General features: G+C 43.8%; 1 protein-coding gene across 1 annotated transcript in view; it reads right to left on the bottom strand.

Moving 5' to 3' along the window:
- Positions 1-23,886, bottom strand: part of EPAS1 (endothelial PAS domain protein 1) — a 139,367-nt gene that overhangs the window by 61,020 nt on the left and 54,461 nt on the right. Inside the window, exon 2 of the mRNA XM_074989642.1 lies at positions 5,312-5,502. Within this exon, the coding sequence (XP_074845743.1) occupies positions 5,312-5,502 (191 nt within the window). The remainder of the gene's footprint in view (positions 1-5,311; positions 5,503-23,886) is intronic.

The following is a 23,886-nucleotide window of genomic DNA, read 5'->3' as shown; positions in this document are numbered from 1 at the left end:
ACTGCAGGCAGTTCACCATGCTCTCCCACTCTACTGATGAGGCTGGAGTCAACACAGGGACTTATTTTTCCAATTAAGCAACCAAACAAGCTATTTTTAAGTCATGTTGTGTGTCACACTGGTCTCAGATTATCCAGATGTGCTAACCAATAGCCAAATGAAATCTCTGTAGAGCTTATGCTGTCCCCTCAAACCATACAGAACAGCTATTTTGTCTCTTCAGCTCCCTGCTGGCTTTCCGGCTCTGCTGTCTCCCTCCCTTGAAACAACTTCACATCTACTTCCTCGCTACCTCCCTTCGCTGAAGCAGTTTCCTGGCTGCTTCCCAGCTCCCTCACCATTCCTTCTGCTGTCTCTCTCCACAGAAACAACTCCCATCACCCAACTTCCTCTGCTGGGTTTCTACACAGAAAAGTGTCCCAGGTGTCTGTACAATTAGAATGAGGAGAGGGAAAGCTGACAAAACAATCTTTGACTGATTAGCCCAATGAAAGTATCTGGCATGATGCAGACCATATTACATAGTCCTGAAACACATGACTCACTGACATCAATGAGAGTTTGGGCGTGCAAGGCATTGGTCCTAATGATGTTGTCAAAGTTGCAGTTTATTTGCAGAATTGATATTTAAGTAGCCTGCCTCAAAGAGAGACTCTCCTGATGATGTCTGTGAGACCTGGGAAGATGTTGATCCCTCTTCTCCTTTATGGCACTTTTCCTGGTGAGGGTCACACAAGCAGCAGCATGGAGAGTAGGGAGCACCAGGAGAGCACGCACACTTCCTTTTGCAACTGGTTCCAGCTCCTCCCACAGTGATGTCCAAGCATTCTCACACCAGCTGGGAGACAAAATCCCTCCAGAGTGTCCTGGGTTCCCCTCAGAGCATCCTCCTGGGAGACTGTGCCCAGTAGAGTTCTAAAGGGAACCTCCCTCGGGCATCCTTATCAGGTGTCTGAACCACCTCAGCTGGCTCCTCTCCACCCAGAAGAGTAACAGCTCTGCTGTGAAGCTCTCCAAAATAGCCGAGGCCCTCACCCTGTTCCAGAGAGTAAATCCTGCTATATGCATGTATAGGCCAGTGTATCAATCCATCAAATTTCATCTGTATAATAAAGGTTCTAGGAACCCGATTGTGCAAACTTCCTCCTCTTTGAATTTCAACTGAGCTACTCACAGTAGGAAATATATGCAAGATCAAGATCCCGATTTATATTGATTTAGATATTTATATTGATATATATTCTATATCAATCGCATTCATTTTTCTAATATAAAGATGACAAGATTTGTCATGTCTATATAATTAGAAGAGATCCTGAAAAATCTGTGAGGTGATCCTAAGTTCCAGTTATACTGTGCACTGTTCTGTCTGTGCACAACATAAAAACAATTGTAAAGCTATTGTTTCAGTTTGCTTCCTGTGATACTGATCTCAGTCATGCTGTCGGCCCTACAGCCTGTATTTTTAAATGTTAAAGACTTCCTTTCCAACATTCCCACACTGAATTGCCCACTGTGAAAATCAAAGGGAAATGTGTTACTAAGTAAAGAACAACTTTTATAAAAGCAAAACCTGGTATTTTTTATCCTTTTGAACTTTGAGATAGTCAGCCAGCTATTTCCTATTATGATAGGACACAGAGGGCCAAGTTCAGACACTTCAGTAAAACTGGAACATCTTACACAGAGGCAGGAATTTTTAGAGGCCTAAATAGAGGAGGTAGTGTGGGTAGAGGCTTGATCGGGGCCTCAGGAGCAGTGTTCCTTCTAATTTACCCACCCTGGAGCAGCATGGATTTTGTTATGTACACCACTGCGAGGTGAGTGCAACAAATCACCTTCATATTGGTGGACGGCACAGCAAAATTCATGTGGTGGGAGTGGGGCTATGGGGTCCCCAGTGTGGGAGGGGCCTCAGGCCTGGGGCAAATGGTAGGGGTGCAGGAGTGTGAGAGGTCTGGTTGGGGTTGTAGGCTCTGGGCTAGGACAGAGGGTGGTGGTGCAAGGGCTCTGGCTGGGGTGCAGGCATTGGGCTGTAGCTGGGAATGAGGGGTTTAGGATGCAGGAGGGGGCTGAGGGTTGAGGCAGGAGGGGGTGAGGGCTTTCGGGTGGGTGCGGAGATGAGAGGTTGGGATACAAGAGGGGGCTCCAGGTTTGGACAGGGACTCTAGGTTGTGGGGGTGGTGTGCAGGAAGGGGTACAGGCTATGGGCCAAGATTCTGAGAAATGACCAAGGACTTTCTATGCTCAGTTTGTGACATCTTAGAGAGTTCTCATTTTTGGAGAGCAGGTGTAAAGCACTTTCTGAAAATGAGGCCCCTTTGTGGTGTTCCAGGTGGGCACCCAAAAGTGCAGGGACCCAAAATAATTTCTGAAAGTCTTAGATGTGTAGTACCCAAAGGCACTAAGACCTCATACTAGGGTGAGTAACGTCTCTACTCTACAGCCTTGACTGAGAGCCAACTGGCCTTTAGCTCATGTGGTAGAGCACAGGGCTTTAGCCCCTGTGATTACAGGTTCAATCCCTAGTGGTGGTGACCCAGGCCTGTCAGTGTTACAATGGGGGGGCTTGTTGGGGATGAACTGTTGGAAGGTCTCAGAAGCTCAGGATGTGCTTCCTCAGCTCAGGGAGGCATTTAGTACCCAGAGGCACTGAGACCTCATACTAGAGTGTGTGAAGTCTCTGCTCTACAGCCTATTAAAACAAGGCAATTCTGACTGATGACTTATTTCCAGGTTCATTTAGCTATTGGGTAGTGGAGTATTCCAGGCAAAGTGATTCAGCTGCATTCACCACACTCTTGTTTTGAAAGCTGATTTAGTATCACAGACAAATATGCCTGTATCAGATCTGGGAACTACCAAACAATATAAACTTAAGTCAGACATGTATGAGGCACCAACATGATATGTTTTATTCGTACTTTTTAAAATCTGCCAAGTATGGATTTCTTTCTTTTCAAAAAGCTTCACTTTGCCTTAGTAATTACCAGATGAATGTGGCGTCCATGGGTGATGCTGAGAACAAGAGATTGGAAGTTACTTAACTTGAACTTTCAAAGACATCCTTGTAATATGGAACAATATCTGTTTGTCCTTATGGGAAAAAATTGTTTTCCCATACACCTACTCTATTCTGCACCAATCAATAATTCACAATCTATAGATGGAAAAATGGTCTTCAATATTTAAAATTGGTTAACAGGTAACTAGTTGGCATGACATAAAGACTTTTTAATGAGAAGGAAAGCTTTTCTTTCCCTCTTATATAACTTTTTTGAATATGGCACCATCACTGACAAAACCATAGAAGAGATGCAAGTTCTGTTCAGCAAAGAGAATTTGGAGCCCTCTGTTTTACTTCTCATCACAATAGGCACATATAGCAGTTTTGAGAAAATTATATTCTGTAAAACAAGAATAAAATCTCTTACATCAGTTCTTGGGAGGGGGAAAGGCACCATGGTAAACACATAGGCACCCCACAATCATGTGGAAACAGAAAGGCATAACTTGGCTTTGACATGACCTACTGAATAGCCTCAATTAGCATGTGATTTAGTAATTACACTTCATGATTAAATAGACCTTCAGCAAGTAACAGAAACAAATGAAATGCTTTCTATTAGCATTTATTTGTAATATTAATATATAACCTATCTGTCAACCTAAAGACTGTGAGTAAGATCTTGACTCCATTGAGGTCAGTGGAAATGTTGCCATTGACTTACCTGAGAACAGGATTTCACCCACACAATTTCATTGTTGTAGTTCAAGTGTTTAAGTGAGTGATATGCAAGCCTCAAAAGTCATGGTTAACTCTCAAGTACATGAAAAGATCCCAATCTATTTTTATTTTAATCAGTTTTACCATGGCTAGATCTCGCAGTGGTCAGCCCAAAGAACTAAACCCTTTGATTTCAGATGCTGTAATTACTTTGTATACATCCCAATGTAAGCAATCAGTAAATGGTGTGCCTCCAAACATCAAGGGATTAACTCAGATATCTTCTGTCACAAAACTAAATACAGATTTTACTTCTTGCCACAATTCAGAATCAAAGAAGAATGGAAACTCTTACTACAGATGATTTTATTGATCTTGCAGGTTGCAGGGGCCACAAATGTCCAAAAAAGTGACTTCCCATAATTGGTAGGCATGATTAAAACCTTTTGAAATACATTTCACAGTTTACACATGCTGAGAGCTCCCACTCACCATGCGAACTACCATAAAATCTTTGATAAGAGCAAAGTAGGTGGTTTCTATTTTAACAGATTCTCCCCACCCACCTCAAATATTTTAAGGTTGCGGAATTAGCTATTTAGCATAGTGTGCCTCAGATCCACCAGAATATCATCTATTATCTACTACCAGCATATGGTACTATTAATCCTTTCAATGTTTTATGGACATTCAGAATGTCAGAGCTGTTTTCTAAATGCATTCATACAAATGTGTTCTCCAGGCCAAATCAGGATTTACTTGTTTCAGCATGGAAATATTTTCTTCAATTTATAATTTAGGTATTTTAATTACGATTAAACTCTTGAAGGCTGAAACTTTTTAACTGATTTTAATTAACCATTTTAGGGCATTTTTAGATGAAGTGTCATTGAATGTGGCTTCAGTTCTAACTTTGACAATTTATGTCTTGCGTGAATAATGATGGGTATTGTTCTATTTCCCCGAAGTCCATAAAAATAATCATATTGTCCTGACGAAAAGCTATGCCCTAATGTTTGGCTGAGTTCTCAGAACACACGCTGAGATCTCCCAGTTATGCCTTTATTATCTTGTATTTAGAAAAATAATAAGCAAACCTTTGGCATCAAGATGTCCACTAACATTGACTTCTCGCCAAAGGTGAGAGTAAGCTGGAGCATGGGGCCAGCTGGGAGTGGGGTTCTGGATGATGCTTGCACCCTGGGTGGTGTAGCCACAGCAAACCCAGGATCCAGCCCCAGTGCTCAGGCAGCACAGTTCCTGCTGTCTCAGCCACCCCCATTGCTTGGGTGGCCCGGGAGTGCAGTGGTCACACTCCCAGCCCTGAGCTGCTCCCGCACAACCCCAATCCCCTGCCCTGCATCCCCCATACCAAGCCAAACCCCACCCTGACTCCTGCACCCCCCACACCTCCCACGTGCCTGCCCTGAGTCCCTCACTCCACCCTACACTGAAATTTCTTACAGGGACTGTTTTATTGCAACCCCCTGCCATGATCCGCCTAAGGGGAGCTCATAATACGACAGTACCTGCAAGAAATGGAAGTTCCTTTCACCCTCTGCCTCTCTCTTATATGGGCCTTACCTGAAGACAGCAGTTTGTGAGTGCGTAAGAAACTGATTGCCAGCCGCATTATGGATGCCTTGTCCAGATGTGAACTAACATTGTGGGGCAAGGGCAGTTCATGGGCTAATTCATAGAATACTTCGGTCTCCTTGCTTCTCCTGCACCTTGCTGCATCTCTGGATTTCTCCTTCCTCCTTTCTGAGCTGCTCCTATAAGTAAGCAAAAAGACAGCTCCTGAGAAACAGTTCATACCTTGAGACATTAATTGTCAAAGAGTGTAATCTCAGCAGCAAGACAGCTGAGCCATTTGGCTTAAAATAGTAGATGTGATAGCATTTTGATTCTCTGTAAAGGCCTCTGGAATGTGACAACCCCGAAGAAAAGAAAGAGTTGAAATTTTATTCTGTTCAACATTTGGTCCTGCTGAATTCCCACTGATTTCAATGGAAACAAAATGTGGTGGTTAGCGACAAGACTTTAAAGATACAGCAAATCACAGGTGCTGTCATTATTCTACTTAAATTCGATTCATTAAATAACTTTATTTTCAGGAGAGTTTAAAATAGTTTGGATTTTTCAAACAAGCCGAATTCATTTATTTTCAGTGGCTTTGGAGACAAATACCCTTCAAACCACCTTGTAATGAAACTGTATGACCCATTTAAGTCAATCTCAAAACTCCTATCATTTTTACAAGAGTAAGGATTACATCCACAAGTTTTTAGTTGCCATAACTTGACTATATGAAGTAAAGTATGAATGATACTGTACTATCATGGAAAGCTGTTTGGTTAATTCAGTGCAATGAACTTCCACAGTTCTGTTATATGGGACATACACCTTTAATAATCTGAATTTTACTACTGACCACAGAGATCTCATAAAGGATCCAATTTTGCCAGGAACTGAGCACAAAGAGCAGGTTCCCACGGTAATGAGTGCACAGTACCTGTTTTACAGTTGGAGCTATTTCAGAGTGTAGTGCTATTCCTACAAAGAGTGAGTTGCAAAGGCCATTCCTTACATTCCAATAAAAGTAAGCAGCAGTCTACCAAGCTGTGTTAATCTACTGAAAATGTCCCAGTTCTAAATCTGATGCAAAAGAATCCTCTCTGTCCTATGAAGAGAGTGACCGTAACAAATGGTAAATAAGAAAAATACAATAGCATGAAATAAAGCCAATTCTTGGCAAAATCTGTTCTCTCTCATTGGTCCCTCCAGTGAAACACAACCAGTAGAGACAGCCCCCTCCACAATCCAACCAAAACAAGAAATAATGAAGGTGAAAGATATTTTACAAAGGAGAGCGAACAGAATTAATCCACCAGGAAGCACAATACTAAGATTAAAGAAGCAACAAACACATGCACATTTGTTACAAGTTTGTGGCGAGCCAGTTTGTTGAGGGAAATCTTCACTAATTCCTATGCACTAATTTATAAATAGCTTTGGAAGGATTGAAATTTTACCACTAAATGTTGATTTTACTGCACATACACACCACAGTGAAAACATATTTCTACTATAATAATCAATAATTTACAGATAAGCAAAATAAAATATAAAAAGCTGCTTGACAAGTTATTAGAGTAAAAAATCCAGTGATTTAGATGTTAGAATTGGGCTTGTTAAAAAGAGAACAACAAATGAATAGGTATCCTTGAGCTAAGGATATTTACTTTCTGTATTTTGATATGTAATCTTGACAACTTAACTTTATAAATGTTAAAACAAACATTTTGAATATCAATGTCCACTGTCATAAAATATTCGGACATCTCCCAATAATAGCATGCCACAATCTAAAGAAATGCTTACCAATGTTAATCTGATATTATACAGCAGAATTACCGTATTTTTAAAAATGGAATTCTGCCAATCCTCTTTATAAAATGCATTTATACCACAGAACACAAAGTATATCTCCCTCAAAATGAAATTTTAAAAAGGGTGTTTAAAAATCTTCAGCTAGTATGAATCAATGTACGGGTTGAATCTCTCAAGTCCAGCACCCTCAGTAACTGACCAATTCTAAATGAGAGAATTTGCCAAACCACAGGAGGTCAATGTTGTCTACAAGCATTACCAACACTTCCACTACTTACTGAGCTCTTAGAAGACATTTAGGGGTAAATTACAGCTAAATAACAGCACAGAACACTGAGAGCCAGGACTAGTGGCTGTAAACAAACATTATAGGACCACAGGAAACTTGGCCACACCCATAAGTGGTCATCTAGCTAATTAAAAACATGCTGGATTACAGATGTTGGCAGATGAGAACGTGCCAAACTAGAGAGGTTCAACCTGTAGTTCTATTGACTTCAGTAGAATTTTATCAGTTTTCAACATCTGATGGCTTTGGCCCTTAGCTGATCACTATACCACGTCTAGTGAAATCAGAAAACTACAACATAACCATAATTTTAAATGGCCTCCCTTTGCCTGAGCACAGGAAGTGACATGTAAAGTGGTCTACCTCTCAGTGTAATTTCTTAGCATGTACCCTTTTTGAGTGTCATCAAACCAGGCTCTCCCATTGGGGCAATGAGGTAAAACATTCATAAGCTTGGGTAGATCATAGCATAGTGAGAGAGGCTGAGTAGCTGGACAGGCTGGAAGTGTTTGCCAGCAGGGTTAGTCACAGATGGCTTTGTCATCTTGGCCACAGTGGGGTTGGCAGGCAGACTCTATGCTTGCCTATATGTGAATCCCAGAAGTGCTCACGTTTGTCTTCTAGACAGAGGGGCAGCCAAGGTGGCTCCGAGTGTTGCCCCAGCCTGCAGATGTTGCCCTGAGCAGCTGCTCCTCAGCTCCCTTTGCCTCTAGGTCACTCTTCTGTTTAGGAGTCAGAGAGATATACCACTGCTTCCCGGGAGCCAAGACATGCCACTGCTTCCCGGGAGCCACGCAGACTTCCTCCCACCTGAGGTCAGTGCTGCCCAGAGCCTGCACCCCATGCCCAGAGCCTGCACCCCATGCCCCTTTCCACACTTCAACCCCCTACTCAGCTCTGAGCCCCCTCCCTCACTTGAGCTCTCTCCTGTAGCCTGCATTCTGCACTCCCTCCTGCACCCCAACATCTCATTCCCAGCCCCACCCCAAAGCCCCCCCATACCCTAACTCCCTGCTCCAGCCTGAACCTCCTTCCTATACCCTAAATGCTTCATTTCCGTTCCCCCAGCTCAGAGCACATACCCTCGCCCAAACCTCAGCCCCCGCCTGCAGTCCTCTCATGCACATCATAAAATCACAGAACACTAGAACTGGAAGGGACCTCAAACCCCTTACTCCAGAGCCTGCACCCCAGCCCAGAGCTCCCTCCCACACTCCAAACTCCTTGCCTCCCCCCCAGCCCTGAGCCCCCTCCTGAACACCAAGCCCCTCATCCCTGGCCTACTGCCCTGGAGTTTGCATCCCCAGCTAGAGACTTTATCTCCTCTCAAACTCCTGCCCCAGCAGAGTGAAAAATGAGCAAGTGAATGACCAGTTGAGGCAGGCGTGATGCAGTGACTGGGGGTGGGCCTTGGAGAAGGAGCAGGGCCTGAGGATATTTGGTTTTCTTCAGTTAGAAAGTTGGCAGCCCTAGATTAGATGGCGGAGGTTGTAAGTGTATGCTGATGGGTATGTCACCAGAGTAACGAGCTTCAGAAATGTATCTTTTATCCCTGAGAGTGACCTCCAGCCAGCTCAGTCCAGAACTATTTTTCCCTAGGTGAATAGATTCTAAAATGCTGGCAGGGTGGATACTCAGAGAGTTATCTATGAATTTCTCAAACATGGACATAGCAGTAGCATAGAAAATTGACAATTCCTTCAAAGCGACTGCTTAAGTAAGAGGCCCTCACAAGAGGACACTGATACCTGATTTTAGTCATAGTTTTCATTACAAGGGACTATGGTAATTTAACAAATACAAGTTAATTAATATAGCATCTTAGCTTTAGGCCACAGTGCACAATCAAATAAATAGAAGATAAATAAAAAATTTAAAATTAACAAAGCTCAATAAAAAAAATACGGATTGTTTAGATGCAAAAGATATCAATCCTTCTCCCAAAATCAAGTACGCTTTTAAAAATCACAACCCATATAACAAGATGAACAATTAAAACAAAGCTTAGAAACACATTTGTTCATTTAGGAAGGAATCTACCTCCCACATGCTTTTTTCTGGTCTTTGTGACCGATCGGGCAGCTAGGGATGGCCCATATAAAAGAAACATTTTCCATACACAATAGCTAGCTAGTTTTTGAACAAGTGTAGTAGAAGCATATGAGCCAAGAACAGAATTAAAAGGTAATTTAATAGTACGCTAATAAGTAAGGGTCAGATTATCTGCTCATACAGAGTCTCTCCACCCAGATTTCTGCAGCACTTGTGTAAAGGACAGGCAGTTTACCTGCTTTGTCCTCCTTCTCTGGATTACAGGAAAAGCAGAACCCATGGGTCTATTCTTACACCAATGTTTTCCCAGGGAACTTGTTTTTAAAATGCAATTTCTATCTAGAGAAAACTTATGCTATGCCCAAAATGACTTATTTCTAGAAGCAGGTCCACCAGCAGAATAAAGATTAGAAGCAAAAACAAAATAGAACCCCGCCCCCCACCATACAGCAATATTTCTGAGAATGTCCAATTGTGTATTGAAGAATGTAACTCAAACCACAAATGTTTGAGCTCCATTGAAAATGTAGAGCCCACAATTTTCAAACTGGTTTTAAATTAGACAACACCCTCAAAATTGTAAGAAGTTGCGTCCCTACCAAAAAGCCGGCTTTCATTTAAATTCTGAACTGAGCACGTTCCACAGGACAAGCCATTTGCCTTTTACTGATTAAAAATGGGCTGTGTCAAACTGGCCATCTCTTGATGCCATTCAAGCCACATACAAAAACATAGTTTTGACAACCTTCGTAAATATAATATAGGATGAGGCAAACTGGTTTCATTAACTGGTTGCCCAAAATTTTAAAGTCCCTATTCTGTATTTAGTTTGTCATTTCAAACTATATTGCACTATTCATCTACAATTCTGATCACAGTCATTATTTTCACAGCTGACATTTGTTAAAAGTTATTACACACTACACACATAGATCTTTAATTTGAGAACCCTGCATCAAAGCAGTTTTTCTACCTTTTAAAGAACTAATTTTGCTCAACCCTTACATTTTTAAGTAAATAAGTTATCTGAATGGAAACACTTCTGCCTGAAACACCACGCTGCCCCTTGGTCACCTCCTGCTCATCTGTTTTCTCCTTTTCTCTCCCTAACACAGCACACTGAACCTGCATCATTACTACAACCAGACACACAACATACACAGATGCTGGTGTACAACCAGACAGTTCTAACAGCACAGAGAATCCCAACAAAATGACAAAGCTCTATTTATAATCTCCCTTTACTTATCTGCCTGCCAGGGACAACTCTTTAAAAAAAAGTCACTCCATGCTTGCTCCTCATGACTGATAGGTTCAAAAACTGCTTGTGTGTGTGTGTGTGTGTGTGTGTGTTTTAGGTTCTTCCCCCCATGAAATATCCCGCACAGGCGATGGAAGTCAGACAAAACAGAGACCTCACTAGCATGTGGTGTTTTCCATGGTTTTCATTTGCACCCCTACAGGTGGACTTGAACCTAGGACCTCTGGAGCTTAGTACTACTGTTTGAGCTTAAAGCCCACTGACTCTCAGCTAAGGCTGCACAGGAGCCTCCTTCTTTCTCTGGGCATGTCTTCACTTCTGGGATGACTGACCCAGTCAGGCTCAGTCTTCTGGAGTTAGATTTTGCACATCTCCACCAGAAGTGCAAAATCAATCTGTCTGGGGTCAGTAGTTGACCCCTGTAGTAAGGTAGGTTGACAGTAGAAATGCTCCCATCAACCTCCCTCAGTGAAGATAGTCAGGTAAGTCAATTTCAAATGTCGATTCTAGCTACACAATTGCCGTATTTCTCTAGTGTAAGATCTGGCATCTGTGTAAGTGACCTGGGTGCCACTTCATTGGACAGTGAACTGAACCACAGCCCTAGGTGGGTGGGTTACAGTTACACCAACCGATTCTGTGGGAAGCATTTTTCCCAGGCAGTGTCTTGATTTGCCCATGTCAGGAGAACTGAAGCATAACTACTCAACACCTGGGTTGGACTAATCCATGAAGGAACACTTATACCCAATCTTATTCGCACCTCCTCATGATACAAGGACAGATCAGAAAGAAGGCAGGGCACAGCAAACATGCTAATCACTCCCACACAGCAGAGGTGGAAAAAGAACCTAAAAAGTTACTTGAATAAAAGTGCAGCTGCTCTTGCTTCTGTATACTTGAGTACAAGCAAGATGTCACACGTGTGCTTTTACTCAAGCAGTTTTCCAGAGGGACACCTGTGTCTTGCACTCAAGTACATTTCCCCCACCCCCCAAGAGCAGATGTACTTTTGCTCAAGTAACTTTTTGGGTGCTTTTTCCCACCTCTGCAAATTTTAGTACAACTATCACCTACTTTTGTGGTGAAAACAAATGGGCTGTTTAGCCCAAGTGAATGGTAGTCCCTGGAGAAATGGACTCAAAAGCATGGGGCTGACAGAATTGCAGGTGGCAGCAGCGTGCAAAAGTGCCTATGCATTTGGGGTGACCCCCCCCCGGCTGTCTCTATACCTAGAAGCCTGAGCGGGGGATATGCCACTGGTTCAGCGAGCCTTACAGAGTCCAAGCAAGCAGGGAGCCTGCCTTAGTCTCTCTCTGCTGACCAAGCTTTTAATGGACTGGTCAGTCACCATGGTCCCTTTTTGACCAAGCATCCCAGTTGAAAACTGGATACCTGGCAACCCTACCAAAGCCCACTGGTTCAAGGAGGCCTGGCACCTTGCAGGTTTAGACTCTCCTGTCCCCACCCACGCACGCACACGTTGGAATTGCAGCATGATTCTTCTCTATAATGCAATTAGAAAGAAATGTCAAAGTCTAGACCTCTGCATGAAAACATGAAACCACCCACTAAGGGGAGTAGGGCTGGCTGGCTTCTTCATCACAGTACTGTAGCCTTCTTTCAGGGGGTGGTTGTTTGCATGGAAGAAAAAGGAAACTCCAAGCAAGAGTTTTCTGGGGTGGCTGAAACTGTATTTATTCATGCCTGAGCACAGTTAATAAAAGGTATTACCTGTAAGAAAAGGAAGTATTGAGAATGTATGTATGGATGATTTCAAAGCACAGAATATAAATTATATATGCTCCCCTTCCCCCCAACCCCACAAAAAAAAAAAAAGACTAATTACATGATTCCTTTGCCACTCACGTGTGTTTACCTCAGACTCTGAAAACTGCTGTTCTATGCAGGGCAAAGACAACACATTACTCAGGAGTACTCCATGGAATCACATGTATTTTGAGTAACAAGCCCCCTCCCCAAATCCAAACAGATCAGTCCCAAAGACAACCATACAGACAAGAACAAACAAAGAGTGTAACTCCATCAGCCAGGTGGACTCCACTGATTTTAATTATGTCCTGAACAGAATTAAGGGCCTGATCACAATTCCTTTCTCAGAATGAATTTTGCCTTGCACTAAAATAATCTGACTGAAGTCAGTGGAAATGTTTACAAAGTCAGGATGAGTTAAGGGGATCATAATCCTGGCCCTAAGAAGTACCCCTTACTCCAGTATCAAAGTGGTGCATATAGCATCCTACCTTAAGAAAAACAGCATGTGTGTGCATTTTTTTAAAAAATATGCCTCTGCAACATGGTCCTGCACTCATAAATTCAGGAGGAAAAAGACAAACTTTTAGTCATGGCTAACCAGAATCCATTTGCCCTAGGTAAGTAACTCGTATGTCACAAGGGAGAAGCATTCAGTAGTTTGAAGTAGTGTTAGGTATGCAAATTATACTATTGGCTCATCATCATCAATAACCACGGGCCCAGTGGCGTCGGTGTCTGATGCCTCTCTCACTATTTCCTTCCATCTTTCCCTATCCAGTGCAGGGTGGCTTAGTTTCTGTAGACTACCTCCGCGCCAATCTACTACATCATCTATCCATTCTCTGTGGGGTCTGCCTCTCCTATTCGAACCATCCATTATGCCGAACACCAGGGTCTTGATTTTTCATTCGTCGTTCATCCTGCAAATATGTCCAAATAGTTGTAGCTTCCGTTTTATAACCTTCTGCAGCAGGTTCTCTTTCGGCTACACCTATTTAAATCCTCTGATTTTGGGAGACAGTGCACAGAATAGAAACTGGACCTCCTTTATTTAAATAGAGTTAATCCACTCTTGAGCTGGATCACTTAACATACCTAATTTTGCTTGGTGCATCTATATTTATTTATTCTTTTGCCTTATCCTACCAATAGCTGTCTTTAAGTCAACAAGGAATACTTGTCTAGTCAGTATAATTCATCTTTAACCTTTCCATTAACATCTACCTTCCAAAGTTCTTGGTGGATATTTAGCAGCTAGTGACCTGGCAATCAGCTTTAGAGACTGCTCCTTCCGGTATGGATGTCCATGAACATAAGCTTATTTAGTGGACTCTGCAGGATAACAGAGTTGGTCATCTTCTGTCTTTATACAAGTGTGTGTGTGTGTGTGTGTGTGTGGACACTGCACAGCAGTGCTGCTCATCTAATTTTTATAGTAGGGGGCAGCGTTTCCTGTAAGCTGTGAGCTTGAGTGGCTACTCAGGAGAGATTCAAATGCCAGCTGGCTGATTAGTAGAGCACCCATAGCTAGGTTTTGTTTCCACTGATTGTGCACATTTGCGCGTGCCTCAAAACATGTAATAATTTATCCTGCACATGGATGGAAAAAAATCCACACAGAAAAGATTAGCGGGAACATTGGTGAGGGATGTTGGAAGTGGAAACACAAACTCATTGCGTTGTTACGGCAAACTCATTCATATCCTGCAGCCCCAGGGCCAGGACACCGCCAGATGTTTAAATATGCTGGATAATAAAGTTCATCTCCCCACCTGCCCAATGCTGGCACCTGGTTAACCACTGCCCTGTTACCTTGTTGTGGGGACAGTGGGGAGCAGCCTGTGGGGTTTGGGCCTGGCTGCGCCACATGGGGAGCCATTGCCGCCAGTGAGCACTGGCTGGGGAGCTGCTCTGGTGGCAGCTGCTGCGTGGCTGCTCCGGGAGCCGTGGCCACTTGGGGAGCCATTGCCAATGGCAGGCACTAGGTGGAGAACCACTCAGGGAGCCACTGCAGCAGCAGGTACTGGGTGGGGAGTCACTCGGGGATCATTTGCCAGGGTCAGCTGCTGTGTGGCTGCTCAAGGAGCCACTGCCAGAGGCAGGCACTGGGTGGGGAGCTGCTCTGGGGGTGGCTACCGCACCACAGTGAGGGCATGGCCATTCTGGGTGGTGGACACTGGGTGGGAGAACAGAGGAGCCACGGGCTGCCAGCAGAAGGGGATGGCTGGGGCAGGATGGAATGCCAATTCATTGAGAATTCCAAGTATTTGAATACCAGATAAAACAGAGTTGACTCTATTACTATTGAAAGCCAAGGGGTGCGGAAGCATCCCCAGCACCTGAGTTCCAGGAAGATGTGAATGTGTGTGTGTGTTCGTGTTCACATGTATATTTGTGGCCAGCATCTGAGCCAAAAAAGAGGTAGTTCTAGAGCAATGGTTCCCAGCCTTTTCACTGGTGCAGACCCCCAATCACCCCCACACTGTTCATGGACCCCCATCAAAGCCATTTCTAGCTGCTGTGTACATTTCATTAAATGGAAAAGGAAACCACAACAGATTTTCAGACAGCAATTCATAACATTAATGGAAGATATTTCATTTTAAAATAATAAATTGACTGTAACTTTGGAATTGATTTAAAAAAAAAAAAAAACTTACTCTCTATGATCATTTTTATTTATTTTTTCTTTTCATGTGCCCCCTGCAATACCAGGTCCATGGACCCCAAGTTGGGATCCACTGTTCTAGAGCACTAAAGTTTCAGGATTTCTGCAGTTAGTACCCAACGTGCTGAAATCACTATTTATCTATGGAAGTTTTCATTATTACAACACCTACCTTACTGTGAATTTATGAGATGTTTAGAATTACATAGTTTCCAACTGGCTTATTTTAGTTAAAGATTTTTGTATCTCCAGACTTTGAAACTGCTATGTAAGCAAACTTTATGAGTTCACAAAGTGACAGGCATATTACTCTACATTGCAAGGCTCACTGATACACTCACAGTTCAGATACTATTAAATGTCACAAATCCACAGCTAAGGAAGCCGTCACACAAAATAGCTATAGAAATTCATGCTGACTTCATTGTTTACAGTCAAAGCTTCAGATGTTAACTTGGAGAAGAATAGCTACAAACAAAGATAACAAAATATACATGATTTACTGTACAAACAGAACAGCTGACCAAACTGATTAGACCTCACTGAAAACAATAAGAATTTAAAGGAATATTTTTAGAATAAAAGTCATGAATCTGAAAGTAATTATGTGGTTAATATCTTCCAGTATTAATTAATTTTAAAAATTAAATGCATGAGCACTTGTTGTATTTTGCACCTCACTCAGTTTGGACAGTAAATGCCAAATACTCAGCTGCTGTTAACTAGCATAAGATCCAGTGCAGAAACCATAAACCGGCCGGGTTCTCTTCTGTGTACAGTCATGTTCGTTTTCCGGTTCCATGCCAGCTCACTGCTGCATGTTGGGGTCCAACTCCACAGAAAAAACATTTAAGAGCCTATTTTAAATAATGGGATTTTGTAACAATACTATCCATCTTACATTCAAAAATAACCGTCACTCTGGACTCCACACCTTCCTTTTGATAGTGCCCCTTTAAACTGAGAAAGTGGATTATGCTGATCTGCATGATACAACAGCAGATGACACACATCAGGAACTGAGGCCAATGACATGAAAGTTGAATGTATAACTCCTGTCCATTTAAGGTGGACAAGATTGTCCCAGGCGAAACCAAAGCAAGACGTTCTCTGCTGGAAGCCATTCACTAACACACTATTTTCACAAGAATGGACAAACATCGTGGCACATGAGCTGCCTGTAGCTCTTTGCAGTTAAAAAGCAGCTCACAGTTCCCCCTTACCTCGCTTCCCCATTCTCTGCCTACCAGGCTGGGACTGGGGGTTGCTCAGGGCTTCTGCCCTGCTGCAGGGTGGTGAGGCTAGCACCTTCTGCCACAGGTGTGCAGTGTCAGCTAGGAGAGCTGGTACACTTAAAGGTTCGTCGCCCCCAACAGTTTGAGCCCCATTCCCCTAGCCATGTCCACCTCTTACTCTCATTGGTCACTCCCACAAGCTTCCAGGTGTTGGTTTCCCATTGACAGGCCGTAGCAAACAGGTGGGAGCTGTCGGGAGGGGCATTGCTTTAGCTCTTTGCTGGCACCTTTAGCTGTTTGCTGGCACCTTTCCTGACTGCTGCATCTCCCAGCTTGCTCACTCCTGCCATGCAAGGAGGGATCCTGGCTGCACCATGTGATTGGATGAGGCTAGAAAACTCTGATAAAAATCAGTGTGGCGGAGTTACCTGACCCTATGGTCCCCCCCCATCACCTCTGGCTTCTACTTACCAAGGTGGGGGATTTGGGGATGTCAGCCTCATGGGAGGCACATGCCAGACCTCAGGACTTCAGCAGGTACAGGGCTGGAGCCAAGGCCTCAGCTGGTGCCACCCCACATGGCTGGAGTTCTAAAGGTGTGCCCTGGCCCTCAAGCTCCTGAAGATTGCCATATGCAGCTCAGAGCATCAATAGGTCTGGCCACCGCTGTTCTAAAGGCTGAAGCAGCCTCAAGTGACCAAATTCAACTTAGCCATACACGACCTAGTTTAAATTATACCCCAGGTGTCAAATGGTTTGCAAAAAAGTGTATGCAGATATCATTGGTAGAGCAGTGTAACTTTCAGTGACTTGGCACCCAGAGGATGTGCAAAACAAGTGCAAGGTCTCCATCCAAAGGAGGTTAGTTCATATACTCAGGGAATGGATGTTTGGGTGTAGCAGGAAAAGCCACTCCTGGAGGGTGAAAGCGAAACAGGGGTGTAAGTCCATGTATGTCCTTCCTTTTAAGGTTGCTTCTTTCTGATGTGCCTCGTCACTCTGCTCTTTTAGCTGCTACACTTGTTTTGCACTCCCCAAATTGGTGCAAGCTACCTCAGATTACTATTTACACTGATTTTTCCTTTATCATTTTGTAACCTCAAAGTTTAATGCAGAACAAGATTTCCATGGAGATGGTCACTCAGTCTGAATTTGGCCTTGGGTCTCTTTGTGCAGCATGGGAGTGAATTTGAAGAGGCAGAAGCGAGATACATGTAAAGTCATGGACAGTGGCAGAGATCAGAACATGCTGACAGCTAGGTTTTTTTTTTTTCAGCTATCTGTAACCACAAGGCTTTCTAAACGGTGTTTGGGCCTTGATCAACAATGCAATTTGAATTTGCGGAAAAAGCAGAAATAGGCCTTGGGTCAGGTGGGGAGGGGTTGGGGGGGTTGCCAGATTTTTGGAAAACTTATGTGGGACAGGCAGCCCCAGCCAGAGGATAGCCCGTATGGCTGCCTGTCCCACGTAAGTTTTCCAAAAATGGGGAGGACCAGGAGGTCCCACGGCTGGGGCACAGCACTCCACCAGCAGCCCCAGCCACAGGCTCCCCTCCCTGGCTGGGGGATGGAGGGACTACACAGCCCTGTGATAAAATAGGAATTGCAATCCCGTTATAAAGCTAAGAATAGCTTTCATAGTTTGTCAATATACAGCTCTATATCTTTATCAATTATTTATATTCAGAGAGATTAAAGTACCTAATCTCACAGCAGTCTTTCCTTGTAGCAATCAATCAATCTTGACAGGTCTGTGTACACACACACACACACACACACACACACACACACACCATCACTCAGAAGCTCAGCAAGTATTATTAAGATCTTCTTGCAGATAAATCAACCATTTACCAAATCTGAAAGCACACACCCAAAGATGTGTTTTTTCTCTGGGGTATAAGGAGAGGATAGGGGTGAACAAAGCAAAGGCCACAATCCTGTGTGTGGCCCAGTTGTACTCTGCAGCTTACAACCATTCTCATTTTTAGATGGAGGCACAGACCATGTTCTGCCCTGTGTCAGGCCTTCTTTAGCCAAGATGAAATCTGTTTAGCCCAAGAAGGAACATTTTGTGCTTGGATCCACAGACCTGCAGGTAAATCAGCATGTCATCTTTTAATTCTGATTGCTATTTTAAGGCTAAAGGTTAAATTCTGCCTTCAGATTACCTCAGTGTCAGCTCTCTGTGCAAATCTAAGGCCAAAAATTTGCCCTAAAGTCCAATGCTTTGTAAATGCTTAGAAAAAAACTACATAACCTGCTCACATATTCTGGATGTACACATCCAACAATGTGGGCAATACCAACTGAGGTTTGTGGGACCTGTGGTTAAAATCACTAATGCTCCATAAGGCCCAAACTTGCAGCCACAACATGGTCTCTTATCTGATAGCACCAGCATACAGCTACGTTAAATTTCACTCCGGATGTCTTTGTGGAAAGAAACAATCAGAGAATGGCTTGTAGAATGGGTGTGGACCACCAGTGATTAAAAAAAAACCAAAACTCTGAAAAGGAAGACATTTCAGAAACACTTGTCACCCCACCTCCTGCCGTTTCCACCACGATATTGCCACTTCATAAACAGCCAATCCTACAAGGTGCTGAGTGCCTTAGCCCCATTTCACTGTGAATGAAACCAGCCTCGCTGAAGTCAATGGCAAAACTCTCAACATCAATGGGGTGGGATTTCACCCTGCGAGCAGTCCATGTAATCAGTGGCACACTCACAGGGTGAGATTTTGTGCAGTGGTACTCACAGCACAGGAGCAGGGAGGCTAAAGTGGCTTTGCCACCTTATATCTGGGCTCTTCAGGTGGCCAGAGATGCCCACCAGAGTAACTTAAATAGCACTGTCTATATTATAAGAGCTTCTCCATGATTGCCCAATGGTCAACAGTGCTGTCTGCTGTAGTCCAGATCAACTAACCCACACAGCACTCACCCTTGTCTCCAGCATGCTCCCTATGCCATGGCTTGAAAGGAGGATCCTTCAGAAGAGGCCTTATGGGTGTTTTCCCAAAGTGCCAGTTCTGAGGAAATCCGCCTGAGCAGAGTTGATCTTCTCCCCCGTTTATAGCATTCCGGCGCCCTTTACTGTTGCAAAGAGGCTGCATCAGGGGGTGCAGATCTCACCCACAGTATATCCAATGAAACACATTCTGTGAGTTTTTGCAGAAACGTACATGTCAAGTAAAATTATTGAAAATGAGATCCTGACCATAACGTGAAGCTTGCTGATTCCACAAACATGAATTTGACTGTTTCTTCAACTAAGCAACGTTTTGAGTTTCCATGGGTACGTGAGCCCTTGTTGAATAATCAAGAATGAACTTAAGAGTAAATAGGGTTTCTTTTAACAAATGTCCATTTATGTTCAACACAGAAGCACAACTACTGTTCTCATTCAGCCACTTTGTTTTAAAGCTCACATGCCTGTGTTTGTGTAGGACCAATGTTTCTTAAACCGAGTGCCGCGGAACACTGGTGTGTTCCACGAACAACTCACAGATGAGCATTTGGCAAAATACACTGATGGAAGATATTTTTCTGTTCTTAAAGCCAGATACAACATTACTTCTTCCTTGCCATGATACCTGATTAAATTGCTTCCTTTTGTTTTTGCTGTCTATGCGGCTGGTTTTTTTTGGTCTCACAATTTTTCTAAAGAAAATTTTCATGTGTGTTCCACAGAAAAATATATTATTGTTTGATGTTCCATGGTTTCAAAAAGTTTAAGAAACACTGGTGTAGACCATGTGCTTAGGGCTTTCAGGTATCCAGCTTTTGACTGGAAGAACCAGGCAAAAAGGGACGCTGGTGGCTCCGGTTAGACCCGGACACTAGAAGTCCAGCCAGCAGCACAGCATGGCTAAGACAGGCTCCCTGCCTGTCCTGGCTCCATGCAGCTCCTGGGAAGTAGCTGACCTATCTTTCTGGCTCCTAGGTGGAGGAAGGGCCAGTGGAGCTCTGTGCACTGCTGTACCTCCCCTGAGCATCAGCTCCACAGCTTCTGTTCACTGTGCTTCCCCGGAGTCACAATAGCCAGAGAGCTCCCTGAGGTAAGTGCTGCTTAACTGCAGCCCACACCCCCACCCCTGCTCCAGGTCGGAACCTCCTTACTCACCCAAACTCCCTCCTGGAGCCTACACTCTGTACCCCTCCTGCACCTCCATCCTCTGCTTCAGCCCAGAGTCTCCTCTTGATCCTGAACCTCATTTGTGGCTTCACCCCAGAGTCGCTGCCCCCAGCTGGAACCCTCATTTCCTCCTGTGCCCTAATTCCCTGCCTCAGCATGGTGCAAATGAATGAGGATGGGGGAGAGCTAGTGACAAAAGGGAAGGGGGAGGGCATGAGCAGAGGTGGAGCTTTGTTTATGGGCAAGCCAGCGGCAGGGCCTTGGGCCTGGGTGGGGCAACTGTTTTGTGTAGTTAGAAACTTGGTAACCCTGCATGTGCATAGCGAAAAGTACACATTTGTCAGCATATTTTTCACTCATTGTTTCCCTCCCCTCCACCGCCTCAGGTACACATATAAAAAATAATCTCATAACATGACTTTGAACCAATGTGTGTTTATAGGCTGGATTTTGTTCTTTGGACTTCACAGAACAACATAAAAATTTACACAAGATCTCTGATCAGAAAATCTTCCATGCAAAAATGGCAAATTTATTTTAATATTTGCACCTTGATTACACAGGTGAGACCTCTATAGCCTGGACTTCCGTAGCTTGGCAACATCTATGGTCTGACATCACTGTGGGTGCTCCTGGGCTGGAGCACTCACAAGGGATAGACAAGCACACTGAGCAACTCTTATTCTGCCCTCCCAGAGCTTCTGGAGCAAATGGCTCATTCACAGCATTTTTGCTCTTGGAGCGAGTGGGAGGAACAAAGACAGAGGGATGCTTGTGGGATGGCTGCAGACCCCTGCAGCTGGGGTCCAGGAGCATAGCCCCGCACCCCATGGGGGGGGCTGGGAGCACACCCAGCAGCCCAAGGCTTGGTACACTCCCATCAGGCTGCATGCCTGGTCCCCCTACCATGTGGCTCCACAGCCACTCTACCTCTTCCCCCAAACACCTCACTCTGCACCCAAGTCCACACCCGGTCAATGACAGCCCCCAAGGTGCTCCTGGAACAGACACCTGCAGCCAGCAGCAGAGGGCCTGCACTGACCTCCCTTGGTCCCTCAGATTCCCTGGTTTGGGACCGGTCAGGTCCCAAGGCTGCTGGACCAGGGAGGTATAACCTGTAGTAGTGCCTAGCTGAGCACACAGTGGTTTTCTTCTATGCTCTTTGCATTCACTTACAGCCATTCATGATGAAATCATGAACATGCAGCGATCAAAATTACAGAAATGAACAAGATTAAATAACAGAATTCATCTATCTTCCTGACACTAGTGAGAGCCATAATCCCTAGAATAATAACGTATCCAGCCTACCTTAAATATCCCAGCTGGTTCTCTTCATTTCACTTCCTGGTACTGCTTGTTAAGTATGTCCTGACTACAACCCTACAACTTCTGTCTGTAATTTCTTCCCATCATCCTGCTTTTAGAATTGAAGTTTTGCCTGAGTAAGGACTATGGACTAATGGTCTCTAAGGTCTCCCCATCAATCCCCTGCTTTTCTTTTTATGTGGCCATGGTCTTGTATTTTGGTAGTGGGCAATGGCATACTCACTAAACCCTCTTGAAATTTAGGGGAAAGCCACTACTGGTCTACCCTTTTCTTAGCAGGCACTAAAGGGACACTGAAAGAGTAAGTCTGTCATGACTTTCTGCTCAGAGAACAGAAAAAAACCATCCCCTACAGTAGTTTAAGGAGGCATGGAGGAATAAATGACCACTTAAAGAGGAAAACTATGCGCATACGAATATGACCCTATTTCAGTTACCCTGATGTAAGCCCAAGCTAAGTTCACTGCAGTGAGTACTTACTCTGGATTTACACTTTGGAATCAGAATCTTGCCCAAAATCTTCAAAGAGATATTGAATATATTGAATATTTCTTCCCAGCTGTTTAGTATTCTGGCTGTCTGACTTTTAGGCAACAGCTTCACTATGCCAGCTAGAATGACTACAGTTTTAGGACATACTTCCCAATGGTCTATCTAGCATCTTCCACATTACTCTTGTGCTGCATGCGAAGACATCTGATGAGAAACAAAAGACGCCCCACTCGATCTCCAGTCCTGTTTGGATAATTCAGACTGATGTTAATGCTGCTAAACACCTTTAGACTAATATGAACCTTCACATTTTGATGCAAATTAGATTAGCCCAAATTCATCCCTCAGATTAACAAATTAAATGAAGTTACACCAGAGATTAACCAAAAGTACTCATCTTCAAAACAACAGAGGCAAAGCCACAGGAAGCTGGTAAGAATTTTGTTAAGATAGCCAAGGTAAAAATATGCCTTAGGACTGATGGATTATTTTGGTTGCTATCAAAATTTGATAAGCATTTTGACAGCTCCTTATTGTGACATAGCTCTCACCATTTGATTTTGCAGTGAAATCTTTGATTGACATGGAAACCTACAGTACACAAAGAGGAAACAGTCGTGGCCCTCAATACACTCCATATCAGTATTTCAAATATTTTAAAAACTAGATGATTTACGTAACATTGCTCAGGTGCTTAGTGCAAATTTTTTTCCCCTTCATTTAAATCATTGCAGTGGTGTGAGGCTGGAGATGAGAGATTCAGTATACAGGCTGCCCTGTGGAGAGAGGACAACCCCAGCCCTCTCTCCCTGCAGCCGCACAGGGCCAGGTGAGAAGCACTTCTCCAGAGCTGCTGCAGCTGTAGCCAGCACGGTAGGGGAGAAGGTCAGGTTTGTCTGCCCCCTGCACTCCCCAGCCAGAGTGAGCAATGCAGCAAATCGTGCACTTTCCACTCACTCCCTGAAGAAGTGGAACAGCCACCAATGTCTACATACAAATCAGGCGGGGAGGGAGCTTTGGCCCCCATCCCTCCCTTAAGGGCACATCTTCAGCCAGCCCCTTTCACTTGCCTGCTGATTCTGTCTCTTTTTTGTATGCTTTTCTGGGAAGTAATCTCACTCCAGACACATCCCATGTGATAAGAGGAGGCTGTGTACTGAATTCGGTGGCCCTGGCTCTTACCATTTAGGAGCTCTTGAACACGGACACACGGGCAAACTCTCTCAAATATATACTAGACCAGGACTTGATATGCTGAGTTGGATAATGCTGTCTCTTGTGACATAGGAGGTAGGTTGTTCACTATAAAAAAAAAAAACTTTAAACAAGGACCAAGAGTGTAAAGGACCTTAAACTTTAAGACAATGTGAACAAATGAAAGCCGAAACATCTTCTTGATTTTTTTTTTAAATTGCCATACTTTAACAACTTTAAATTTCTGCACATCCTTTGTACACCAATGTAGTGTAAAACTGTTTAATTTCCCCCTTTCTGTATGGATCAAATCTGAGTAAGTGACATTT

Source organism: Carettochelys insculpta, chromosome 3 (assembly GCF_033958435.1).
Source record: "Carettochelys insculpta isolate YL-2023 chromosome 3, ASM3395843v1, whole genome shotgun sequence".
Classification (NCBI taxonomy): domain Eukaryota; kingdom Metazoa; phylum Chordata; order Testudines; family Carettochelyidae; genus Carettochelys; species Carettochelys insculpta.
Note: the sequence above shows the minus strand (reverse complement) of the source record. Positions and strands in the feature narration are given on the sequence as shown.